Source organism: Alosa sapidissima, chromosome 11 (assembly GCF_018492685.1).
Source record: "Alosa sapidissima isolate fAloSap1 chromosome 11, fAloSap1.pri, whole genome shotgun sequence".
Lineage (NCBI taxonomy): Eukaryota > Metazoa > Chordata > Actinopteri > Clupeiformes > Clupeidae > Alosa > Alosa sapidissima.
This window is the reverse complement of record NC_055967.1, coordinates 16,734,613-16,757,638: the sequence shown is the minus strand read 5'-3', so window position 1 is coordinate 16,757,638 and position 23,026 is coordinate 16,734,613. Positions and strand designations below refer to the sequence as shown.

General features: G+C 46.4%; 2 protein-coding genes across 2 annotated transcripts in view; both read left to right on the top strand.

Annotated features, from left to right (window-relative positions):
- The window catches only part of iqch (IQ motif containing H), a 35,509-nt gene extending 15,143 nt beyond the window's left edge, over nucleotides 1-20,366 (top strand). Inside the window, exons 14-21 of the mRNA XM_042109554.1 lie at nucleotides 285-473; nucleotides 7,815-7,935; nucleotides 8,918-9,204; nucleotides 15,889-16,059; nucleotides 18,186-18,308; nucleotides 18,732-18,793; nucleotides 19,402-19,510; nucleotides 20,063-20,366. Coding sequence (XP_041965488.1) covers nucleotides 285-473; nucleotides 7,815-7,935; nucleotides 8,918-9,204; nucleotides 15,889-16,059; nucleotides 18,186-18,308; nucleotides 18,732-18,793; nucleotides 19,402-19,510; nucleotides 20,063-20,170 — 1,170 coding nt within the window. The 3' untranslated portion in view covers nucleotides 20,171-20,366. The remainder of the gene's footprint in view (nucleotides 1-284; nucleotides 474-7,814; nucleotides 7,936-8,917; nucleotides 9,205-15,888; nucleotides 16,060-18,185; nucleotides 18,309-18,731; nucleotides 18,794-19,401; nucleotides 19,511-20,062) is intronic.
- Nucleotides 20,367-20,452: 86 nt separating this feature from the next.
- Nucleotides 20,453-21,830, top strand: c11h15orf61 (chromosome 11 C15orf61 homolog). The gene is made up of 2 exons (XM_042109556.1): nucleotides 20,453-21,436; nucleotides 21,577-21,830. The coding sequence occupies exons 1-2, from the start codon at nucleotides 21,094-21,096 to the stop codon at nucleotides 21,702-21,704; spliced, it is 471 nt and encodes a 156-aa protein (XP_041965490.1). The 5' UTR covers nucleotides 20,453-21,093; the 3' UTR covers nucleotides 21,705-21,830.
- The last annotated feature ends 1,196 nt before the right edge of the window (nucleotides 21,831-23,026 follow it).

The window sequence follows — 23,026 nt, the reverse complement described above, 5'->3', positions numbered from 1 at the left end:
CACACACACACATACACGCACACACACACTCACGCACGCACGAGCACACATACACGTCTGTGCCTAAGAATCTGTGTTCTTTACCAAGGGAAGGGTAAAGTACATATCACACCACATATGCTCACAAGCCACACACAGATGTCTCTCTTTCACCCTATCCTGTGACTGCATGAGATGCAGCATGGGTGTTTAAAGACTCATAAGGCACACTTGCAGTCACACACACACACACACACACACACACACTTTTGCACCCACTCACACCCTCTCGTCCTGTCTGACAGCTGCATGAGACATTGGCCCACCTGATAACTGACCACCTGGAGGTGCAGCGCTGGCTCTTTAAGATGGACGGGGAGCTGGGTGGCCGAGGCACGGCCTCCTGTGACGTGTGCCACCTGGGCAGCCTGGAGTGGGCACAGCAGCAGCGGGCACGCCATAAACCCCAGCACTGGGACACCGAGTGGGCAAAGGTAGGCACACGGAGGGCTCATTGCCAAACCTAAGTGTGTGTGTGTGTGTATGTGTATGTGTGTGTGTGTGTATGTGTGTGTGTGTCCACAGTCACTGTACACCACAGGACATATTACCCACCCAACCCACCGCCAAACCATTTTATACAGCTCTGTAAATGAACGAATTAATGTTTGTGATTTGATATTTGAATACTGAAATGTACTGTGTGCAGTGTTTCATGATGCTATGGTTATGGTATTTAGCAGACGCTTTTGTCCAAAGCGACATACAAACAATAGTTAAATTTAACAGTAAACAATTTAAAGTTGGTTAAAGACTACACCAAAGAGAACAGCAATAATAAACAACAATGTCAATTCAAACAATAGCCTGATGAAAATAAATAAATACTATAATATACAAACCATAACGCATAAGAAACGCTTAATAAACTAAGTGCATGTTGAACAGATGCCTTTAGACCCCTCTTGAAAGACCCAAAACTATCACAGGTACGGAGAGCACTGGGCAACTCATTCCACCAACAATGAACCACTGAGGAAAAGAAATGTAGGTCTTGAATTTGACCTAGCGGCTGGTTGACACGACAGACACTCATCAGAAGACCGCGGTGGGCAGTTGGGGATGTATATCTTGATCATTGAATTAAAATAACAGGGAGCAAATCCAGTCAGTGTCCTATAGGCCAAAGTGAGAGATTTAAATTGAATTCTGACCACTATAGGGAGCCAGTGGAGAGTAACTAGGAGAGGAGTTACATGTGTCCTCTTTGGCTGATTGAAGACCAGGCGTGCTCCAGCATTCTGAATCAGCTGTAATGATCTTATTACACAAGCGGGTAAACCAGCTAATAGTGAATTACAATAGTCCAGGTTGGAGATGACCATGGCCTGTACAAGAAGTTGTGTGGAATCTTGTCAGATAAGGTCTGATCTTCCTAATGTTGTAAAGGATAAACCAACATGATTTTGCAATTGAGGCTACATGCTCAGAGAAGTTAAATCGGTCATCAATTACGACGCCCAAGTTACGTGCCGATCTAGTTGGGGTCAGTGAAGATGAGTCAAGCTGGATGTTAATCTGTTGGGCAATAGCTATTTTAGCTGGAACACCAGAAGCTCAGTTTTTGAGAGATTAAGCTGAAGATACCGATCTTTCATCCAGACAGAAATATCATTAAGGCATGCATAGTATAGCAATGATAGTCAAATCCATGGGAGCGAATGGTCACACCTAAGGAAGTGGTGTAAATAGAAAAAAGCAGGGGCCCTAATACTGATCCCTGAGGCACACCTGTGGTGAGGTCATGAGACTTTGATACCTGTCCCTGCCAAGACACGCTTAAAGAACGCCCTTTAAGGTAAGATTCAAACCAGTCAAGAGCTTTCCCAGAAATTCCCAGTTCAGATAGTGTAGAAAGGACAATGTCATGGACTTAGCTACTCTCAATGCTTCAGTCACAGACAGAAGAGCAGTTTCAGTAGAATGACCACTCTTGAAACCAGACAGCATACTGTAGGATCTAGTAGGTTATTCTGATAAAGGAAGTCACACACTTGCTTGAAGACCGCTTTCTCCAAAACCTTTGACAAAAAAAGGAGGAAGGGAGACGGGTCTGAAGTTCTTCACTCAGTTGGATTAAGTGTACTTTTCTTTCTTTGATGTACCATTGAATTGGCAGTCTCACTCATCACCGAGGTCTTTAGGTCAGACGCTCGTCTTTGAAGGGTTATAATGCTAACACACCTCATAGGTATGTGTGTGTGTGTGTGTGTGTGAGAGAGAGAGAGAGAGAGAGAGAGAGAGAGAGAGAGAGAGAGAGAGAGAGAGAGAGAGAGAGAGAGAGAGAGAGAGAGAGAGAGAGAGAGTGTGTGTGAGGGTGTGGGCTTCAGGTCAGATACTCATCTCTGAAGGTTTATTATGCTAACACACCCCCTAAGGGCAGACTGTTCAGGGCCGTCTGAGCTCATGTCAGAGGAGTATCTGACTAATAAATACCCTACAAACAGCTCTGACTGAAGACTGAATGAAACCTACGGTGTGTGTGGTGTCAGCAGCAGACCTACATGTCTTTAATAATAGGCCCCAACCTGTCTGATGGTGAGATGAAGGGTCCTGTTGTACTGTGTGTTCCTGTCCATTTATTTCACTCAGACCTGAACATGTAGGGAGGACATGCTAATTTAGCTCAGCTCAACCTCTTAAGTCAGTGTGTGTCAGTTTGGGTATGCCCCATTGAGCGCAGACGCAGACGCAATGACAGAGTGGTTAACCAAGCATTACAGCTGAACTCCGTGCACTCCGAGTCTAGGCATCATGAAAAGCCCAGGGGAGGAATGAGGAGCCAAGCCCAGTGTAGATCCATGCCCGTGGCACACTCTGTTCTGTCTTCAACTAGTTCTGCTCGCTAATGAAGCAAAACAAATGGGTAGACTAGCCCGTGAGCTTACACCTTACCTACCTGATTGGACCCTTTTAAAATGATATTCTCTGAGCATCAGAGACCTGTTCAGCTGTTTATCATCAGAGCATGGTGATCTGTCTGCATGCCTAACATGCTTTCATTTGAAAAATATTTTTGTTTGAATATGATTATGATCAGGATAAGGATATGATAGGAGAGTGACGATTGACAGGAAGTGAGTTGTGTAGAGAGGCGGTGGTGGGACCGGAGAATGACCACAGGGATCTGGGAATGACCCAGAAAATTTAACCCAGGGCCTCCATGGGCGCATGGACCCCGGTGTGGTTGTGATGATGCCACTTGCACCACAGCTCTCCCCTTTTGTGTTTAATGTCCGGCTGGAACAGCGAGTGACCAAGGTCACTCTGATGAGCTACTGACCCACCTGATATAGGCACCTGCACACAATGCGACGTGGCCAGGCAATATGCTATTTGGTGCCCAGTGAACACATTATTGGCACTTTGAAGTGCTTTCTAATGCTTGTTAATGCCTCTATTTCTTTTAATGTTTGCTATGATTGTGTCGTGGTGGATGTTGTATGCCTGGCAGGGAGAGGTGCATTGACTCGATAAGTGTAGTAATAATCAACCACAGCTTCAGGGCCAGCAGGGCCTCCCTCACTGGCTCGCACAGGAACCTTTGATTTTTTGTCACGAGGTAATGACTGCGTCTCTCTGTTGCACAGTATGCCTTGTGTCAACTAATTATGGGCTAATCATTATGTGTGGGGGTGTACCAACACTCTTACCTTTGGAGCTTTTCATTTTGCACTGACCTGGAGGGGTGTGTGTGTGTGTGTGTGTGTGTGTGTGTGTGTGTGTGTGTGTGTGTGTGTGTGTGTGTGTGTGTGTACCTCAGCTTGCGTTGTTTTGTTTGTTTTGTTCACTTTGTGGTCTGTGTGTGTTCATTGTTCTGTTTTATTTATTTGTCGTAGAGGTGTTTGACACATTTATACGTTTTACTGTGTGTGTGTGTGTGTCTTTATTGTCTGTGTGGCCGTTCATTTAATGTGTAGGGGTGTGTGTATGAGTGTCTGCAGTTGAATGTCTCTTGTGCACTCTGTGTGTGTGTGTGTGTGTGTGTGTGTGTGTGTTGTGTGTAATGCGTTAGATGGCTCTAGTGACAGTGACAGTGGCGAGGCGAGAATGCTTGTTGAGGCCCAGTCCAGTTGGGTTCCATAATGGCGTTGGCTCTGAGGGTCTTAATAGGGGGCTCTTCACCACCTGGGCTCCCAGCCAGAGTGCAATGGACGGGGGGGGTGGGGGTCCAACACGCCGTGCCCCCCCCCCCACCCCCCCCGGGCTACCAGGGCCATATGGACACAATGCTGCAACGGGTCTCTTTTTCTCTCTCAAGCGCCGCCATCTCTGAAAAGCCTCCACCAAGTCGCCAACAAAGACAGGGGCGCAGAGGTGACCTCTTCATGTCATCCATTTTCTGCAGCTTCTCTCTCATTCAAAGTCCATTTTTTCATTCCCAAGCTTTGCTCCAGATTGTTTTCATTTCACTGAATCCAAATGGTGATGAGTGAGATGGCTGTGGTCTTGCTTTTGTTTGCTAGGAAACAGCAGCTCCTTTGAATATTTCATGTGCTAAGTGTCTTGCTTTTCATCTTCATGATCACAGTCACTTAAATAGAACAATTGGAAGATTGCAGTTTTTATTTTATTATTATTCTTAATGTTTCCAGCACTGGTTTAGATTGAGTATGTAGGCAGAGACACATTAGAGTCAGTAATACTTTGACCAATGTGTGTGTGTGTGTGTTGCACAGAGACATCTTAATCACGGTGACAGCAGTGGGAAGCAGGCAGTCTGCATCTGTCGAATTGCGTGTTTGTAAAAAAAAAAAACGGTACAGTTTGTGTTTGTGTCGTAAACTTTACAAATGGCTCTCACGACACTAATTATCTGGACCGCACACTGTAATGATTCAGCGAAGCTTCTCATCCCCCGTCGTCCACGGTTGTATGTCAGAGGCTCTAAAAGTGCTTCTCCGGGGAGCCGTGTGTTTGCAACGCACTTACATCCCATAATATCTCAGGTCATCGTCGTCCCTGGTTGCAGCAGGGCAGGAGGATGGCTCCCCCGCCACTCGCCAAGCGGTGTGCAGATTGTTTAATTATTGATTGTGCTGGGAGAGCCGGCTCGGATGCAGAGGAGAGAATAGCCGCAGTCCCTTGTGGTCGGGGAGAATAATGCCCAGGCAGGATGCCCCGAGGCAGGGTGAGGAGGGAGCCTTGGGGGGGGTCAGGCTGGGGAGGCCCGCTCGGAGCCTTTAACTCTCCGCTCCAGGGCAGAGGTTAAAGACGCAGGGGGTCCCAGACCATTTAAGAGTGGATGGAGCTATATGCAAAGCATTACACACTAAACAATCACACACACATGCTTGTGCTCACGCTTACAAATACAAACACACAAAGATAGAGACATATAGAGACATACATGCACTCACACAGACACATACACACACACACATACACACACACACACACACACACACACACACACACACACACGCGCACACACACACACACACACACACACACATTTAAGGCTATAAGACACTGACAATTTCTCTAAAAAAATAATACATAATAAAACAAGATGGAAACATTTCTTTGAGTCTTCACAAGAAGCTTTCATCTTGTTTGTGTCTGTGTGTAATTGTATCAATTGACACATTTGAAAATATTTTTGCCACTGTTTGTGATGATGCTATGCTGTTCCTGCTCTAGTTGGTCATTAGAGATTAGTTTTCCTGTTCTAGGAGCCTTTGTCTTAGCAGCTCTTCTCCATCTCCCAGGGCTGCTGTGGAGAGGAGAGGAGAGAGAAAGGGAGCGGAGAGGAGAGAAGAGAGGAGTGGAGAGGAGAGGGGTGGAGAGGAGAGGAGAGGAGAGAAAGGAAGAGGAGTGGAGAGGAGAGGAGAGAAAGGGAGAAGAGAAGAGAGTAGAGGAGAGAGGAGAGGAGTGGAGAGGAGAGGAAAGAGGAGGAGAGAGGAGAGGAAAGGAGTGGAGTAGAGAGGAGAGGAGAGGAGAGGAGAGGAGAGGAGAGAAAGGAAGAGGAGTGGAGAGGAGAGGAGTGGAGTAGAGAGGAGAGGAGGAGAGGAGAGGAGAAGAGAGGAGTAGAGAGGAGAGGAATGGAGGAGAGGAGTGGAGGAGAGGAGAAGAGAGGAGGAGTGGGCTCCACTGCTCCAGAAACAGCCCTTCCTGACTACTGCTGCTTTTATCCTCCTGAATGGCAGCCATGTTGCTGCCTCATAGATTCCGATGGCACTAACGCCGCATCCCGCACTTCAGCATGGGCTGCACACTGTTTAAGAGTGCGTCTGATTTATTTAGTTTGTGCATCCCATAATAGTGTGCGGTGGCAGCCGGCGAGCAGAGGCCCACATATCAGTTTTCTTTATCGTCCGATAGCTCATCTTTATGTGGAGGCCTCGCTCACATCCCCTCGCATAGCGCCGCCGCCCGCGTTCTTAAGTCCAAATAAAACACCACGCAAGGCGCCTCATTTTCTCTCTCTCTCTCTTTCCCCCCCTCTGTCTCCCCCTCTCCTCCCTCTCTCCCTCCGCCCCCCGCCCCTCATCCCCGCTGTTCTTCCCGATGCGCGTTGGCAAACTCGGCGCGCGGGTGCGGGCGGCGAGCGCAGCTCGTCCGAGGGGAACGATGGGGCCGTTTGCTTTACACTTTTTGCCGCACCATTGTGTGCCTCATGGCTTGTGTCGGGGCGGAATCACTGTGCAGCGATTGACCTCGCTTCTTACACTACTTGAATATGATGATGGCTGTTTCATGACTGGAATATCAAAACGGCCTAATCTGTCTCTCCCTAGACTCTCTCCTCTCCTCTCTTCTCTCTCATCTCCTCTCCTCTCCTCTCCTCTCCTTGTCTCACAATATGAGAACCAGTGAGAAGGAAACAACAAAAGATAGGAAAAAAAGATGAAGATGCTCCTCTTTGTTTCTGTGTTTATATTGTTTTTTTTTTTTTGGTTTTGTTTTGTTTTTAAATGGATCTGGGTGTTTGGCTCATCTCACAGTGTTGACACTCAAATGGAGTTAATTCAACCGCTTCTGTTTTCTTCTCCTCTCAAACTCAGAGCAATCTTTTTTTTTGTCAACAAAAAGACGAGAAGGGTTCATCCAGTTTCCCCATCCTTTCACAGATAGTGCCTTTTCACAGATCAACTAAATGAAGGTGTTGCACTGCCCACCGTATCAGACCAAACAACCAGACAATCCTTTTCATACAGTACTGTAAACAATACAATTAGGGCCAGCCATCTTTAGTTGGAGGCCAGTTTTAGTTATTCTGATCAGATTAATTACACAGACACAAACAGTGTGTGTGTGTGTGTGTGTGTGTGTGTGTGTGTGTTTTGTTCATCTGTGCTCAAAGAGAGCAGCAGCAGCAGCCTCTTCTCAATTATCATCAACAGGTTCAGCAACACTGAGAGCCTCAAGTCAAACTCAGCAGTTAACAGAATAATTAAGTGGCCCAGCCGTGATGGCGTTCCCTAGTCACAGAAACAAGAGCGCCATTGATCAGCAGCAACTTCTGATTGATTGGCTGATTGATCTGCGTGTGGTCCTGCTCATCAGGGATGTGTGTGTGTGTGTGTGTGTGTGTGTGTGTGTAGGAGGGTTCACAGGGCTGGTATCGGAGGCAGGTGTGGTGTCTATAGCTGCAGGTTAAACCCATTAGACCACTGTGATGTGGGGATAATGGGCTGTCAATCACCCACGCTGACACAACACAATACAACACAACACATGCACACACACATTTGAGAGTTACATTTGTCTTTTAGACTGACATGCACACAAAAAAACACATAATCGTAATGTGTGTCTGTGTGTATGTGCAGGAAGAGGTTCTTAATAAGTTTCTGGAGGAGGTCCCTCAGCTGTTGGCACGGCACGCCCGACCCACAAACACAAGAGTGTTCCCCACCTGGGCCCAGTTCCTGGACCACTTTCTCAGATACGGTCAGACCATCGCCCATCTCCCAGCCCGTTACTGGTCAAGCACGACTCTATCTGCCACAACTCTATCTGCCTCGACTCTTGTTATGACTATCTGCCACGACTCTATCTGCCACAACTCTATCTGCTACGACTCTATCTGCCACAACTCTATCTGCTACGACTCTATCTGCCACGACTCTATCTGCCTCGACTCTTGTTATGACTATCTGCCACGACTCTATCTGCCACAACTCTATCTGCTACGACTCTATCTGCCACGACTCTATCTGCTACGACTCTATCTGCCACGACTCTATCTGCCACGACTCTTGTTATGACTCTATCTGCCACGACTCTATCTGCCACGACTCTATCTGCCACGACTCTTGTTATGACTCTATCTGCCACAACTCTATCTGCTACGACTCTATCTGCCACAACTCTATCTGCCACGACTCAATCTGCTACGACTCTATCTCTATCTATCTTCCTTTTCTTTTTTACTCTGCATTCTCTTCTTTCTGCATTCTCTTCTTTAGGAAGTAGTCATCTAGTCGTCCACTCACAATCTTCTTCACTCTTCTCTCACTTATATATATACTTATATACACACATTCTTTCATTCTCTTTCTTTCTCTGTTTCACTCTTTCCCTCCTTCTCTTTCTCGCTTTCTCCAATTTCCCCTGTCTTTTATCTCATTCTCTCTCTCTCTCTCTCTCTCTCTCTCTCTCTCTCTCTCTCTCTCTCTCTCTCTCTCTCTCTCTCTCTCTCTTTCTCTGTATGCTTACATGGTCTGTATGTTTTTCCATTGAGGCTGTGTAATTGGGGATGTTCCATTGGGGATGTTATTGTTTTGCAGTGGTTAAATACCTAAACACTGGGTTAATAAAGCAGTGTTAGACCTCTCTCTCTCTCTCTCTCTCTCTTACTTTTCTCTCTCTCTCTCTCTCTCTCTCTCTCTCTCTCTCTCTCTCTCTCTCTCTCTCTCTCTCTCTCCATCAGGTGGGGTGGTTGAGGCCTACCCGCCCTCTGAGAGTGTGACGTGCCTGACGGTGGACCTGCTGGTGCAGCCGGCTGGCGAGGTGTGCGTGCTGTGCTGCGGTGACCAGCTGCACGGCCCCAGCGGTCTGGAGGTCCTGGGCTCGTCCGTTCCCCAGACGTCCGTCTGCCCCGAGGCCCTCCACCAGCTCTGCACCCGCGTCGGCTCCTCCTGCCTGGACAGGGGCATCCTGGGATACCTCTCCATCGACCTTGTCACCTTCCTTCAGCCCGGCACCATGGAGCAGCAGGTCAGAGAGGAGGGGGCCTGGGGCAGAGGGAGAGAGTGATACAAGAGGGAGAGTAGAGAGGGCAAGAAAGGGAGAGAAAGAGAGGGATGAAAGGAGATAGTGGGGGAAAAATAGAGAGGAAGCAACGTGGAGAGATAGAGAGAAGGGGCAGAGAGAGAGAGAGAGAGAGAGAGAGAGAGAGAGAGAGAGAGAGAGAGAGAGAGAGAGAGGGAGGGATCAGGGACCTTTCAGGGCTTCATCTTGACCCATTGTCCTTTCCTGGCCGTTCCCCTGTCAGTCCGCACCAGACCCAGCCACAGACTGACCACCCTCATACCGTAAATGAGGTGTCCAGCCGTGTCTGGGCTGCAGCGACTGACCTGTCTGAGTGGTGTGTTTCCGCCGGCTCTAACTCTTATTTAGAGGTCAGACACAGGCGTCCTCTCACATGATTAAAGGGCTGTGAAGCGGCAGCGCGAGGGCCTGGGGGTCGGAGGTGAGCTGTATACGTGTGTGTATGTGTGTGTGTGTGTGTGTGTGTGTGTGTGTGTGTGTGTGTGTGTGTGTGTGTGTGTGTGTGCGTGCGGGTGCGTGTGCCCTGATTGTGTGTGTAAGATTGAAGAAGTGTGTGTCCTGTGTTTTAGCACTGGTGGTGTGAGAGTGATTGGCCAGATAGATGGATCTGCAAGGGCCCCCAAGAGAACGCTGAAGTAGACACACAGACACACACACACTCCCGGAGTAAACAGGCTGCAGAGATGGGCTAATGTTGGCCAAAGGCCATCTAATAAACTGTCAGGTCTTATTGTGTCAATAAACTAATTCCCCCCTTTAAGGCCATGACCTTTGACCCCTAATAGCATCGTAGCAGTATAGTGCAGCTTTGTGTCTGTCAGGACACAGGTCAGCATGGAGTGAATACACACACACACACAAACTGGTGGATCCAGGCTTTGCGTTAATGCGTCACCTGGGACCCTGTCCCAAATCGCTCCGCTGGCTGCCAGAGAAAGCTATCTCCTTTCATTTGTTGGCAGCTTTTTTCTATTCAATATTTGATTTTCCTGAATTGATCTCGCTGGTCAGCTGTTTATAAAGCATTTTCCCCCTCAAGATGAGAATTTCTTGACTGTGTGTTTGTATCTGTGTGTGTGTATGTGTTGTCTGTGCTCTGATGCAGGGCCAGTGAGAGTGGTGTGTTAGTAGAGGGGGTAGGTGTATGAGCTTATGAGTGTGTGTGTGTGTGTGTGTGTGTGTGTGTGTGTGTGTGTGTGTGTGTGTGTGTGTGTATGTGTGCGTGTGCGTGTGTGTGTGAGTGTGTGTGTGTGTGTGTGTGTGTGTGTGTGTGTGTGGATATGTGGCACTGTATCAGCTTCCGGCAGAGGCAGGCCTAACAGTAGGTGGCTAAGTGATATTCGCTTCACGCTTGGCTGTGTGGGGGGACTGCTGTTTGCCTTGGGTCTCAGGCGCTTTGTGTGTGTGTGTGTGTGTCTGTGTGTGTGTGTGTGTGTGTGTGTGTGTGTGTGTATGTAACTGCATTTTTTGTGACTGCTTGCTATGTATTTGAATGTGAACACTTTGTGTGTGTGTGTGTGTGAGTGTGTGTATTTTAAGTGTATGCAGGGTTGTTTTAATTGCGAGAGGTTGTCTGAGAGTGAGAGTAATTAGAGAGATGTAAGGTCTCTAGCAGTGAAACGATAGTGTCAGTTTAACCCCCTGACCCCACCGCTGCTGTCTGATTTACTGACCCCCATGGAACATCCTTAAATTCAGATCCCTCTCTCCCTCCCTCTCTCCCTCTCTCTCCCTCTCCCTCTCTCTCTCCATCTCTCTCCCTCTCTCACCCTCTCTCTCCTCCATCTCTCTCCCTCCCTCTCCCTCTCTCTCTCCCTCTCTCCCTCTCTCTCCCTCTCTCTCTCTGAGCGGCCCCTGTAGGTTCATTTGCCTCAGTCAGGGCAGTGTGGCAGCCAATGAGACGGAGTTGGAGTCGCGCGTACTGGATGTGTTTTTAATTCTGCTTCCCTTGGGAAATAAATGGCCTGCAGTGTGATGGGACGTGTTTCTCCAGGTCCTAGTCTCAGATTAAACCCAGTCCTGATGGGCTGAGCCTCACACTCTTCCTCTGGCTCTCTGTAGCTCTCCCTCTTCTCTCTTCTGTTCTCACGGCCTCTCTTACCTCTTCTGTCTGCATACACATTGTTACGCAGACGTTTGACATTAACATCGTACATTGCGTTGCCTGTTTGCGCTGTGGCGCGTGTGCTGTCTTGTCTCTCTGTCCCCCTCTCTAGGCGATGCCGAGACTGGGCTGATTGCGGGGCGGGGCCTATATAAGACGCCCGTATCCTAAGAGGAGAGCCCCTTTTCGTTCCTCGCTCTCGCCTCTTTCAGCGCAGGCTGCCGACAACCGCTGGCAGCGTGGCACTGCGTCGTCGCCTCGTCTCGCCATTTTTCCTTTGTTAGAGTTGTTGCCATCTTAAGTTATCAGTCACACACACAGATCGATTGTTAAGCACTCCACCTTTATTTCTAAATATTTGAGCAGGTGGTGTTTGGTGGCGGGTTTTTGCACGTTTCTAGTTACAGGCTCAGTGAGCGTAGAAGACCCGTGAATACTCACCAGACCCCATTGTTTTTTTGGTTACCGTCGGGAGTCAGCAGACCATGGTTTTCTTTTGAGTCAAGCAGTCACAGGGTTTGTTTTCTGTTTTGTTACGCTTTAGCTTCAACGCACCACCCTGTTCTTTTGTTTGTTTTTTTTTCCGCTTTATTCATCATTGTTGAACAATGCACTCGTATTAATAATTATTTCTGATCGTGGTTACAATTAAATACCCTTAAACCGTCATCTCTCTCTGGCCTTTGTTATGTGGAGCCATCTTTCAATTGTATGGTCTCATAACACACATCTATATGTTCCATTCAGTGCTATTGGCATGGTTGTACAATGTTACAATATTCTCTCACTCAGTGGTACGCTCTCTCTGCTAGTGTCATAGATGCTTCTACCACTAGAGGGTACTATAGTACACTTCCATAGTAATTACAGTAAACAGACCAAACACAAATACTCCTACAAATGCCACTACATCACATCATGCTTTTTTAAGATGTGTGTAATCAGTGTTCAGTGCTAAATGAAAACCACAACTTTTTTACGATTGTCTTGGCCAACCCAGTGAATCAGTGGGAACATTCTTCACAAAAGCTTTGTGTGTTTAGCAAACACTGGACAAGTCTTTGGCAGGGCTCAGTGCCCCTGGTTTCAGAAGGGCAGTTGTCGTTTGGAGGGGTCCCCCTGTCTGACCCCCTGTGGGCCAGAGGGGCATTAGAGCTTTTGGAAAGCTGCTTAGGTCACAGACGAGCTGGCCCCTCGTCTCCAGCTCCCCGTCGAGATGCCCGCCTCTGCCCTGTGTACTTGGGCAGATGACCCAGGCATGGTGCATTGTGGGTATTCTCTCTGGGGTACCTAATTATGCAGTGGATTTGATCCAAGAGTCCAGAGGTTAACACGAGCCTGTTAGCAAGCAGATACCACCGCTACTGTAATCTGATACACAGCACGCACTGTAATTCAAAATGTCAGAGCTCCTCCGTACACTGGTAACACTGCACTATTCAAAAAAAGATCTCAATCACACGGTCTTTCTGCACGGAGGGGTGAGTCTTAACTTTAGAGAGAAGCTGCTATCTTCTCCAAGGTCACAGTCTTACCACCCTTGAGCCCTTGTAATGGTCATAATAATATGTACCGGTCTGGGCTGGGCTGGGTCTGGGCTGGACCTATTCAGCTTCAAGGAAGCCGTTTCAGATTAGACAGCCCTATTACAAATGTTATACATACGCACACACACACACACACTCGCACATACACACACACACACACACACACACACACACACACACACATTCCCCATTTCCTGATTTAAATATGCAGCACAGCACAGTCAAACTGAGATGAAACTTGGGACAAAACTGGATGAACAGCTGCAGATCAGCGTTGTGTAGAGAAATATGAAGGCCAGGTTTTTGCAGCATGTAGACAAGCCCACATATCAAATAAGCAAAGCTGTTTGGGTCAGGCTCACAGATGTGTGTGTGTGTGTGTGTGTGTGTGTGTGTGTGTGTGTGTGTGTGTGTGTGTGTGTGTGTGTGTGTGTGTGTGTGTGTGTGTGTGTGTGTGTGTTGTAAAGTGGAAATGAAAGGTGAGGGTCAGAGAGAGACAGTCCCATCCTCTGCCTTCTTATTTGAGTTACACCCACCCAATTAATTTACATTCAAGTCTGTTGCTAAAATGTGTGTGTGTGTGTGTGTGTGTGTGTGTGTGTGTGTGTGTGTGTGTGCATGCATGCATGCATGTGTGTGTGTGTGTTTGTGTGTAAAAGAGATGTGAGTAGTATATGCCCTTGTAGTTATTGTGCGTCCCGGTGAGCCTCAGCTGTGATGTGGCAGTTTTGTAATGAAAGTCCGAGAGCTATAGAAAACAGGTACAATCCTGGCGTATGTATCAGACAGCTTTGTTAAGGCTGACAATGGTGCAGGGCCACGCCTCACACACACACACACACACACAGACATACACACACACTCACACACACACACACACACACACAGGATGCAGGCCTTAACTGGACTTCTGCCATCCCAGAATCAATGACTTGTAGGAGCACAGAGCCCCTCTACCCCCACCACAGTCCCACACAGGTGGGCTCACAGTCCATGACGCAGGCTACTTACAGGCTTACTGAGGCTCTTCTTGATCAATGTGCTGTTGATTGTCATATGAATGTGTGTGAGTGTGTGCACATACGAGTGTGTGTGTGTGTGTGTGTGTGCGTGTGTGTGTATGTGACAAACTAGAAACATGTATGTGTCTCAGTATATCTCCAACGTTTGGTTTCATGCTGACCATTCTGCCATATCTGTATGACAAGATTCAAGTCGGTAGTGGTGTGGTCTCTGTGTAGAAGCGAAGTCAGCTTCATAAGTGTGTGTGAGAGAGAGGTAGTAAGAGTGTTTGTGTGTGTGTGTGTGTGTGTGTGTGTGTGAGAAAGAGCGAGAGAGAGCGTGTGTGTGTGTGTGTGTGAGTGTGAGAGAGAGAGAGAGAGAGCGTGCATGTGTGTGTGTTTGTGTGTGAGAGAGAGAGAGAGAGTGTGTGTGCATGTGTGTGAGTGTGTGTAAGAGAGAGAGAGAGAGTGTGCGTGTGTGTGTGTTTGTGTGTGAGAGTGAGAGAGAGAGAGAGAGAGGGAGAGTGTGTGTGTGCATGTGTGTGAGTGTGTGTCTGTCTTGTGTGCTGAGAGAGAGGAGGGGTAGCAGAAGGCAGGCAGCCATTTGCATTGCCTGGCAGGAGCGTTTACGTTGACAAATAGGGATAGCGGCAGAGGCAGCCAACTGCCACTTAGTTATTAACAACTCCTTCGGCCATGATTTATGTGCTGGCGCGTGAAGAGGGGGCACAGCTATTAGATTATTATCGGGGCAAATTAGCCCTGTTTAAGCATAAGGCCGCGACTGGGCCTGACCCCTTAATATCCTTATAATGACGCCATTAACCATACAGATGTGCAGCCACTCTGCTGTCACCACTCTGCCCAACGGCTGTGCGTGCTCCGGGCTCACACTCATGCGCTCTCTCCTCTCTCATCTCACACACACGCGCTCTTTCAGTCTTTCCATCTCTCTCTCCATCTCTCTCTCTCCTCTCTCACCTCACACACGCACGTGCTCTCTTTCAGTCTCTCCATCTCTCTCTCTCCATCTCTCTCTCTCTTTCCATCTCTCTCCATCTCTTTCTCTCTCCATCTCTCTCCATCTCTCTCTCTCATCTCATGCATGCACTCTCTTTCAGTCTCTCCATCTCTCTCTCTCTCTCTGTCCCGCTCTCCCTCTCTGTCTGCAGGTCTCTTTCTCAAACACACACACACACGCACACGCACACACACTCACACTCACACGCACACACACACACATACTTTAGTAGCCTCTTGTCTTTGCTCCCATACTGTACAGTATCTCTCTATAGGTGTCAATTTTGAGGGTGTATTGCTGCTGGTCCTCATCTCACTAAAGTGGGTCATTAACAGCTTTTCCCTCCCCTTTGCTTTTACTGCGGACAGTTGGGCACACACATGAAAGGTACCCCTGCTTTATATGTGTGTGTGTGTGTGTGTGTTTATGAAAGGTACCCCAGCTTTATATGCGTGTGTGTGTGTGTTTATGAAAGGTACCCCTGCTTTATATGTGTGTGTGTGTGTGTGTTTATGAAAGGTACCCCTGCTTTATATGTGTGTGTGTGTGTGTGTGTGTGTGTGTGTGTGTGTGTGTGTGTGTGTGTGTGTGTTTATTTTTTATTTATATGTGTGTTTATGAAAGGTACCCCTGCTTTATATGTGTCTGTGTGTTTATGAAAGGTACCCCTGCTTTATACGTGTCTGTGTATTTGTGAAAGGTACCCCTGCTTTATACAGTATATGTATGTGTGTTTATTTAAGTGTATGAAAGGAACCCCTACTTTAGATGTGTACATGTGTTTATTTATATGTGTATGTGTGTTTATTTATATGTGTATGTGTGTTTATTTAAGTATTCATTTTTGACTTTACAGCTCTAGGTACCCAACCTTAGTCATTGTCAACCTCTATGTGTTTGGTTTAAGTTGTTTCTATTTGTCTAAATGTGTGTGTGTGTGTGTGTGTGTGTGTGTAGGTATGGGCCATTGATCTGGACCTGGGTTACAGCAACCAGCTGGCGATGACCCAGCTCACGCTGGCCATGTCCGGAGGCACACTGGACTGCCGCACCAGCCGATTGGAGGTTCCCCTGCCAGTCAGACAGAGCAAGGCCAGCCTCCCAAAGCACAAAGCCAAAGCACAGCCGGTATGCACACGTCCTTTCAAGAACTCACATAGTCCCTCCTTCTCATTCTCTACCTCTATCTCTCTCTCTTCTCTTGTCTGTCTATCTCTTTAGTTCGTTCACTCTCTTCTCTAATAAGATAATCAGCACAAATGTAAGTGGCATGGATTACATTTGAACTTCTTTTGGACATTCAGAAAATGACATTTTTCCCTTTAGCGCAGCAGGTCTGTGTGTTTCTGATGCCTCTCTGTGCTGCACTTGCTACAGCAGGTCTGTGTGCTACACTTGTAACATGACGATGACACTTTGTGTGCTACACTGATTATAGCTGTATAGTTCTACAGGTCTGTGTGTCTCGTCTACTGTCCTCTCTGGACTTAAATGTTTCTCAGGTCTACCAGTGTGTGTGTGTGTGTGTGTGTGTGTGTGTGTGTGTGTGTGTGTGTCTGTCTCTGTGTATGTGTGTATGTGTGTGTGTGTGTCTGTCTGTGTGTCTGTCTGTGTCAGTGCTGTGCTGTGCTGTGCTCTGCTGTGCTGTGCTGTGCGTTGCGCTGGTCAGGGTAATCCTCTTCCTGGCCGCTCTCAGAAGGCCCGCAGAAGCAGATTCATGATGATGGTCATGATGACCATTACAGCCCAACGGCTTGGCTCTCAGTGTCTCCCATCTCTCCAGCCCCGCCATCCGCGTTCACTGTAAATGAATGCAGCGGCCATTTGGAGTCATTAAAGCTTGGCCGGGGGCAGCAGTGTTTGTGATGACTGCTCAGTCTATGCGGTCAGCTCCAGTGATGAGCCCACATTAGCTGCGTTTGGACTCGTAAGCGAGTTGCCGCTGTAATCTGTTTCCCAATGTCTGTTATTACACCAGACCAGAGAGCATTAAGAGATTCCCTCATCCCCTACAGAAGATGCTACGTTAGCACACCCATAAAGATTGATCTCGACCAGCGTTTGTTGTTTTATTTTTGTTAAATACAACTAAACGCTGTAATTACGCTCTGGAGCTGATTGGTGTTTAGCTGCCGAATTCATTATCATTTTGATAGATGAGACTAAATAATCAAGCTATTAATAATTCATAGGTTGTTCATTATTCATGGGTACACACACATGCATGCCTAAACACCTCATCTGCCCGACGCAGAGCCTCCAAACAATGCGCTCCCTTTATTAGAGGCTGGCCTGCCTTCACGCTTGTTAATCTGCGACTTGTGTTATTTTATCAAACATTCATTTAGTCAGCGTAACTCACAGCACAGCACAGCATGCACAGAGCGGAGCGTTGGGTCTTCCTCGGTCTGCCTAATGGTTTTGTCCGTGGCCGTCATTTGGGGCTCCACTGCACATTACAAACACAATTAAATCCCTGCTGGACGCTTATTGTTGTGTGAGGGCAGTGCATTTGACAGCTAGGAGCGCCTCTCTATCAGAATGCATTACGCATCTTCCCACGGCGAGTGTGTGGAGATGCACTCCCACCCCCCACTCCCTCACAAACACACACTCACCAGTCTCTCCTCTGCTCCCTAATGCCTCGTCGGGGAGATGGTACGGTGGATCCACACACACCGATCCCACGCAAGTCCTGACACGGCTAAGTCCGCTGCATGTCTGAAGAATTCGTTTGGACACCTCCTTTATTAGTGTGTTGCTCTCATTCTCTGTGATGGTGGTGTTCTTGCATAACAATGTAGCTTCAGTACTGTGTTGTCCATTCAGACTAGGCCTCAGTGACCACCAGTGACTGTTTATTCGCCCACAGGGCATTGAGTTACATTTTGTGTCTGCCGTCATAGCATATGCAGAGGATGTACTGAACAGCATTATGAGCAGACTGCCTAAGCTGCTTAAATAGCCAATATTGCTTTTGTTTTTAAAACACAAACAGTGGACTGGATTTCTATTCTTTGTTGCTTCATCTTCTTTCAGCCTCCTCTGTATTGCAGTTATTCCCTTGATTGTCTCACTCTCACTCTTTCTTCATGTCTCTCTATCCCTCTCTCTCTCCGCCTAAGGTGATGGTTGAGCGTGTTTGTGTGTGTATGCAAGTGGATGTGTCTGTTAGTACGTATATACATGTATATAGTGTATACTGTATGTTAACTTTCTCGTCTCTGCCTCTCCTCGCACATCTCTACCATCAGTCCCCTGTGACCAGCCGCTATGTTGTGATAGGCAGTCGGCTGCTTCATACCAACCTCTCCATGGTGCACTACAGTGTGTTCTTCCAGATGTGCAAAGCCCAGGGTATAGGCTTTGACATCAAGGTAAATAGCACAACTCTAAAGTGTGTCTTTTCTTTTCTATTTCAAGTTAATATTTGGAATTATGCTGAGGCAGCCCTTTCAAAAGTGCAGTTTGTGTTATCCAATACAGTTTTGTCCAATTCAGCTCATTTCTCAGTACAGTCCTCTAGTTATCTGTTCTGTGAGTGCTGTCAAAAAACCTCTGGTGTTGGTACACAGTCCTTTGAATAGAAATCATGCATTACGCCTACATTAGGACCAAACCATGAACAATTCGAGCTCCTCAATGCATTGCTTCAGGGGCACAGAAGAGAGGGGTGTAATGTAATTGGTTGTTCAAATATCAGCAACCTTTTTTGTCAGAACCACAAATGAATAATAAAGAAAAGGAATGTGTATGCAGTAAATATGAATATCAGGCTGATTTGTGGCTTGTGTCTGTAGGAAAGGCAAGGCACCCTGTTTGGCCTTCATGACAGTGCAGAGAGATACAGTCTAGGGATGGTGTAAGTATGCTACTGTGATACACACACACACACCACTGCTGTCTTTGCCACTGCCAACATAATTTTCCTGACAGCTGGTCAGTGGTTGTAAGGAAAAGACAATGCACTTCAATTATTTCTAGATTATAATGTGCTGTCTTTGTACACATTATCAAATATTCTTTGCACGTGATATTGATTTAATTTAGCTCACTCTATGTTGAGATTTTTAGTTGCTGGACGCCTCAACTATGGGAAGTTTGTCACTTGTCAGTGACTATGGCGGCCGACTCCTTGTTTTTAATTTGTTCCATAAACATGTTTAAACTCCCCTGAAACCAGCTGTTTCTCTTCACACACACCCATCCATGTCTCCTATGATATGTCTCCTAAATCAAATTGCAGCTCTCCACAAAACACTGAACTGTCAGTTCCCTCTAGCCATTTCTAATGACCAAACAAGGTGATTGTTTACAGTAGTTTCTCTCTCTCTCTCTCTCTCTCTCTATGTGTGTGTGTGTGTGTGTTTGCATGTAAGTGTGTGTGTGTGTGTGTGTGTGCTGATTTTGTTTGGGCCGTCAGTGAGAGGGTCATTAGTAAAGTCATTTGTTTCTGTGTGCCATTAACAGAACAGTTTGTGAAGATCTCGAGGGATCCCTGATGACCTTTGCTCGTAACCTGGCTGTCATCCATCAGGAGATATCCGCCCCAAACATGCAGGGGGTGTCCAATTTTAAGGTACCATGTCAATGGGCTAAAGATTATCTGCTGTTTTATCTCTTTCTTGGCCATTTGTATTTTGTTTTATTTTTTTATTTTGTGTGTGCTTGTTGTCTTATTGACTTAATGTTGAAGACATTTAGTGTATGCTTCTGTGATGAAGCTTACTCTGGTCACATGTAGTTTCAGTTGAACTATTGATGTCAGAGAAATGCACAGAACTGATTAGAACAAACTTCACACATAGCCATTGTGACTGATTAGAACAAACTTCACACATAGCCATTGTGACTGTATAAGACAGTGGTCAGCAAAGATTCTAGAGCGGAGCAAGATAGATCACTGTTCTTTGGTGGTCAGTCCCTTTCTAGATTAAAAGATGACATGTCAGTCTGTTTCTGCATGGCACACACACTCTTGTCAGTACATAAGGAGCCCATAGCCAAGAATTTCTCAATCTACAGCAGTGTATAACAGGCTGTGGTGCTGAGAGAGGCACATTGTATTTTGCAGTGAATGTCATTTCACAATCATGTCACTTTCTTTGCTTTTCTCTATATTTTTCTGAAGGACTTGATCAAGGAAATCGAAGGTGTGTTGGGTCTCACCATTCAAAACAAGACTCAAGAAAAGAAAGAGGACCAAACAGATGCACTGACAAGCACTGACCAGGACTAAGGCAACTGACCAGTCAAGCTCTATACATTCAAAATACTTGTTTGACTTCATCTTTTGACTACATCTTTTATGTTTCTTTCCTAATACATTTTTGCTAGGTATAGACTAATTATGTATATATCCATGAACTCACTGAACACGCCAAACATTACACAATGAATAACCTACAAATAATAATAAAGCTATAAGAACAGGACTGTTGTGAACAAGAGAAGTCATGTGGGTTGAATTTACAGTAGCCTAATTAATTTAATTTAAAATGTAAACAGCATTTATCGTTGTGTTAGGCTATTGTCAGTTTGTTAACTGGTAGATGCCACAGCCGGAACTGTAACAAAACGCGTTGTTTCTAGGGGGAAGGAAATATTTGCTGGTACACTACACAGGTACCGTGCATACCGTGTTAAGAAATAGCGATATAGTTTATGAGCCAGATATTTAACATGTTGAGTCTTGCGCTTCAAATATAAGACAGTAATGTGCACTACGATGATACGCGAGGATAATTAAAGAAGTGACGATCCGTGCCACAGCGTCTCGACTTTGTGACCCGGTTTGCCCTTGCCTGCACATTACAACGACGTGGATAGCGGTCAATTAGTCAACATGCTACAGTATGTCTTTCAATAACTGAACCCCAAAGACTGTATGATCTGGTCGCCTGCTTTGTCACGTATTGTAACAACGACGTGGTCAAAATCATCCGAAAGGATACAGCTCGCCTACGATTCCTTTATAACCTAACCAGAATAATTCCGTGACAGGACTAAACCTGATATGTCAGTCATCCATGAATGTATCAGGCATCATCAGGGACATTATAGTTATACAGCCAACTTAATCAATCTCATCGAGCATGAAGTCATAGTCTTCTAAAATGGAGAATATTATCTTATATATAAAAACATAATAATTAAAAAAACATGATAAGAATTCTGCGGGGTATACACAGCATCTTCTTGAATGTGATGCTGTTCCCAAGCACATTTCGGAAACGAGGTCCGCGTCCCCTGGCTTCTGAGGTGTTGACGTGCCACCTCACTCAACGCAAGCTCCCGGCGTGGACGTCGTTCTGTGTCCGCTACAGCTCCATACACAACGACCAGTTTGGACGCTCAAACTTCAACTGGCGAGTGCAGGGCGCCAACTACCACATACTTCGGACAGGATGCTTTCCCTTTATCAAGTACCACTGCACCAAAGCGCCTCCTGAGAACTTGGACTTTGAGGACAAATTCTTTGGCACACTGAAAGTTATAAATTTTGGTTAGTGGGCAAATGTGTCACCATTAAATCTAATGATTTTATACTTATTAAAGTAATACTTTTATCCATACATTTATTATTTAATAGTTTTTGTAATATTTTTTATGGTTATGGTTATGTGTCTGTTTTTCTTCTTCCAGGTATACCTTGCCTGGCCTATGGGCTGGGGTCATGGATGATGGTCAGTGCATCAGAAACGGTGCAAACACCTGCCGGCCCTATCACTGTGCACTTCCTTTACAAGGAACGGGAGGGGGCACAGTACTAATGCTGGGATTGAAAACAGTGCTTCGCTGGTGTAGTGGACTGTTTGGAGAAAAGCATCCGTTGTCGTTGTCAGCATTTCACCTGAGTCTAGGAATTTGAAGAGATTAAAGAGTTATTTATTCTTGAATGGATTGAAGTTAATTGTCCTTTTGTCAGTAAAGAAAAACAGTGTCCCATTCCACAAAATGGATTATATTTCAAGTGCTCACACATTTGTTTACTGTGTAATAAACCTGGCGTGCGGCATACAATTTGTCTGTGACGAGTTTAAAATGAGAGAATCTGAAGCCTGCTTTGCTTCCCTTCGCTTCTCATTTGCTCGCCTTCTCTCTGGTGAACGCAGGAATTTAAATACTCTCTGCTCATTTATTTAAAGTCAAATTAGCGCTCACTGCCCTTGCCCAGCAGATTGTCAATAGTAAGCAATAGGGAGCGTTGTGCAGACAGCGCTGATAAAATGGTTTTTAATTACCATAGAGTAAGTGTGGCCTTGGTTCAGGGCCTCCTCCAGACCCCCCCTCCTGACACTGTCAGCCCTTTGATTTCTGATAATGTGCTTTGCTGACTTGGCAAGGCCTCTCTCTCTATCTCTATCTCTGTCTATCTCTGTGCTGCAGTTGAAAGAACCATTCATAGGCCCCACTTGAGATTCGATTTGACAAACTGCCATATTGATCCCCCCCCCCCCCCCCCCCCCTTTCCCCTCCCAGCACCCCCCTCTTCTCCTGCTCCTGCTGCTAAACACATTTATCAAACGCCTCAATTTCCAGCCCTGGCCTCCCTCTCTTTTACGAACAATTAGACCAGAGTAATAATTTCATGTATTACATGCAGATCAATGGACCTTTTGCCCCCATCTTTTTGTGCTGGTTAATTCTGAGAGACACATGATTGGATAAGAGGCGTTTTTCAAGTGCAGCTCTTTTCTGTAGACAGTGGGAATGTCTTTGACAGAGTAGACTGCAGAGTTGACCCTGAAGTAGTAATTTGTAAATCTCTATCTAGCTAGTGTTCCACCACATAAATAGTCAAGAGCATCACATTATTTCTTCCAGGTAATTATAGTGCTCTCTGTCGTGGCTCGTGTATCAGATGAGCACAGATGATACTGCTCTTGCATCATCTATAATGTGACTAAAAGCCCTTAATGAGGATCATTTAGGCCCCAGCAGAAATCTGATCGCCAGCCTCTACCTGAATGGAAACCTCTCTTCTCCTGCCTGGCTAGCTGGGCCATCAGCAATGCTAAACCTTAGCATGGAGAATGCTCAGGCAAACATGTCTTAATTCCCCATTGACCCCTGGCCCCGTGGCTCTCTCTTC

Coding starts and splice junctions, on each gene's coding strand:
- c11h15orf61 (XM_042109556.1), top strand. CDS start 21,094: ATGATAAGAATTCTGCGGGGTATACACAGCATCTTCTTGAATGTGATG. Junction 21,437..21,576: donor ACTGAAAGTTATAAATTTTG/GTTAGTGGGCAA, acceptor TTCTTCTTCCAG/GTATACCTTGCCTGGCCTAT.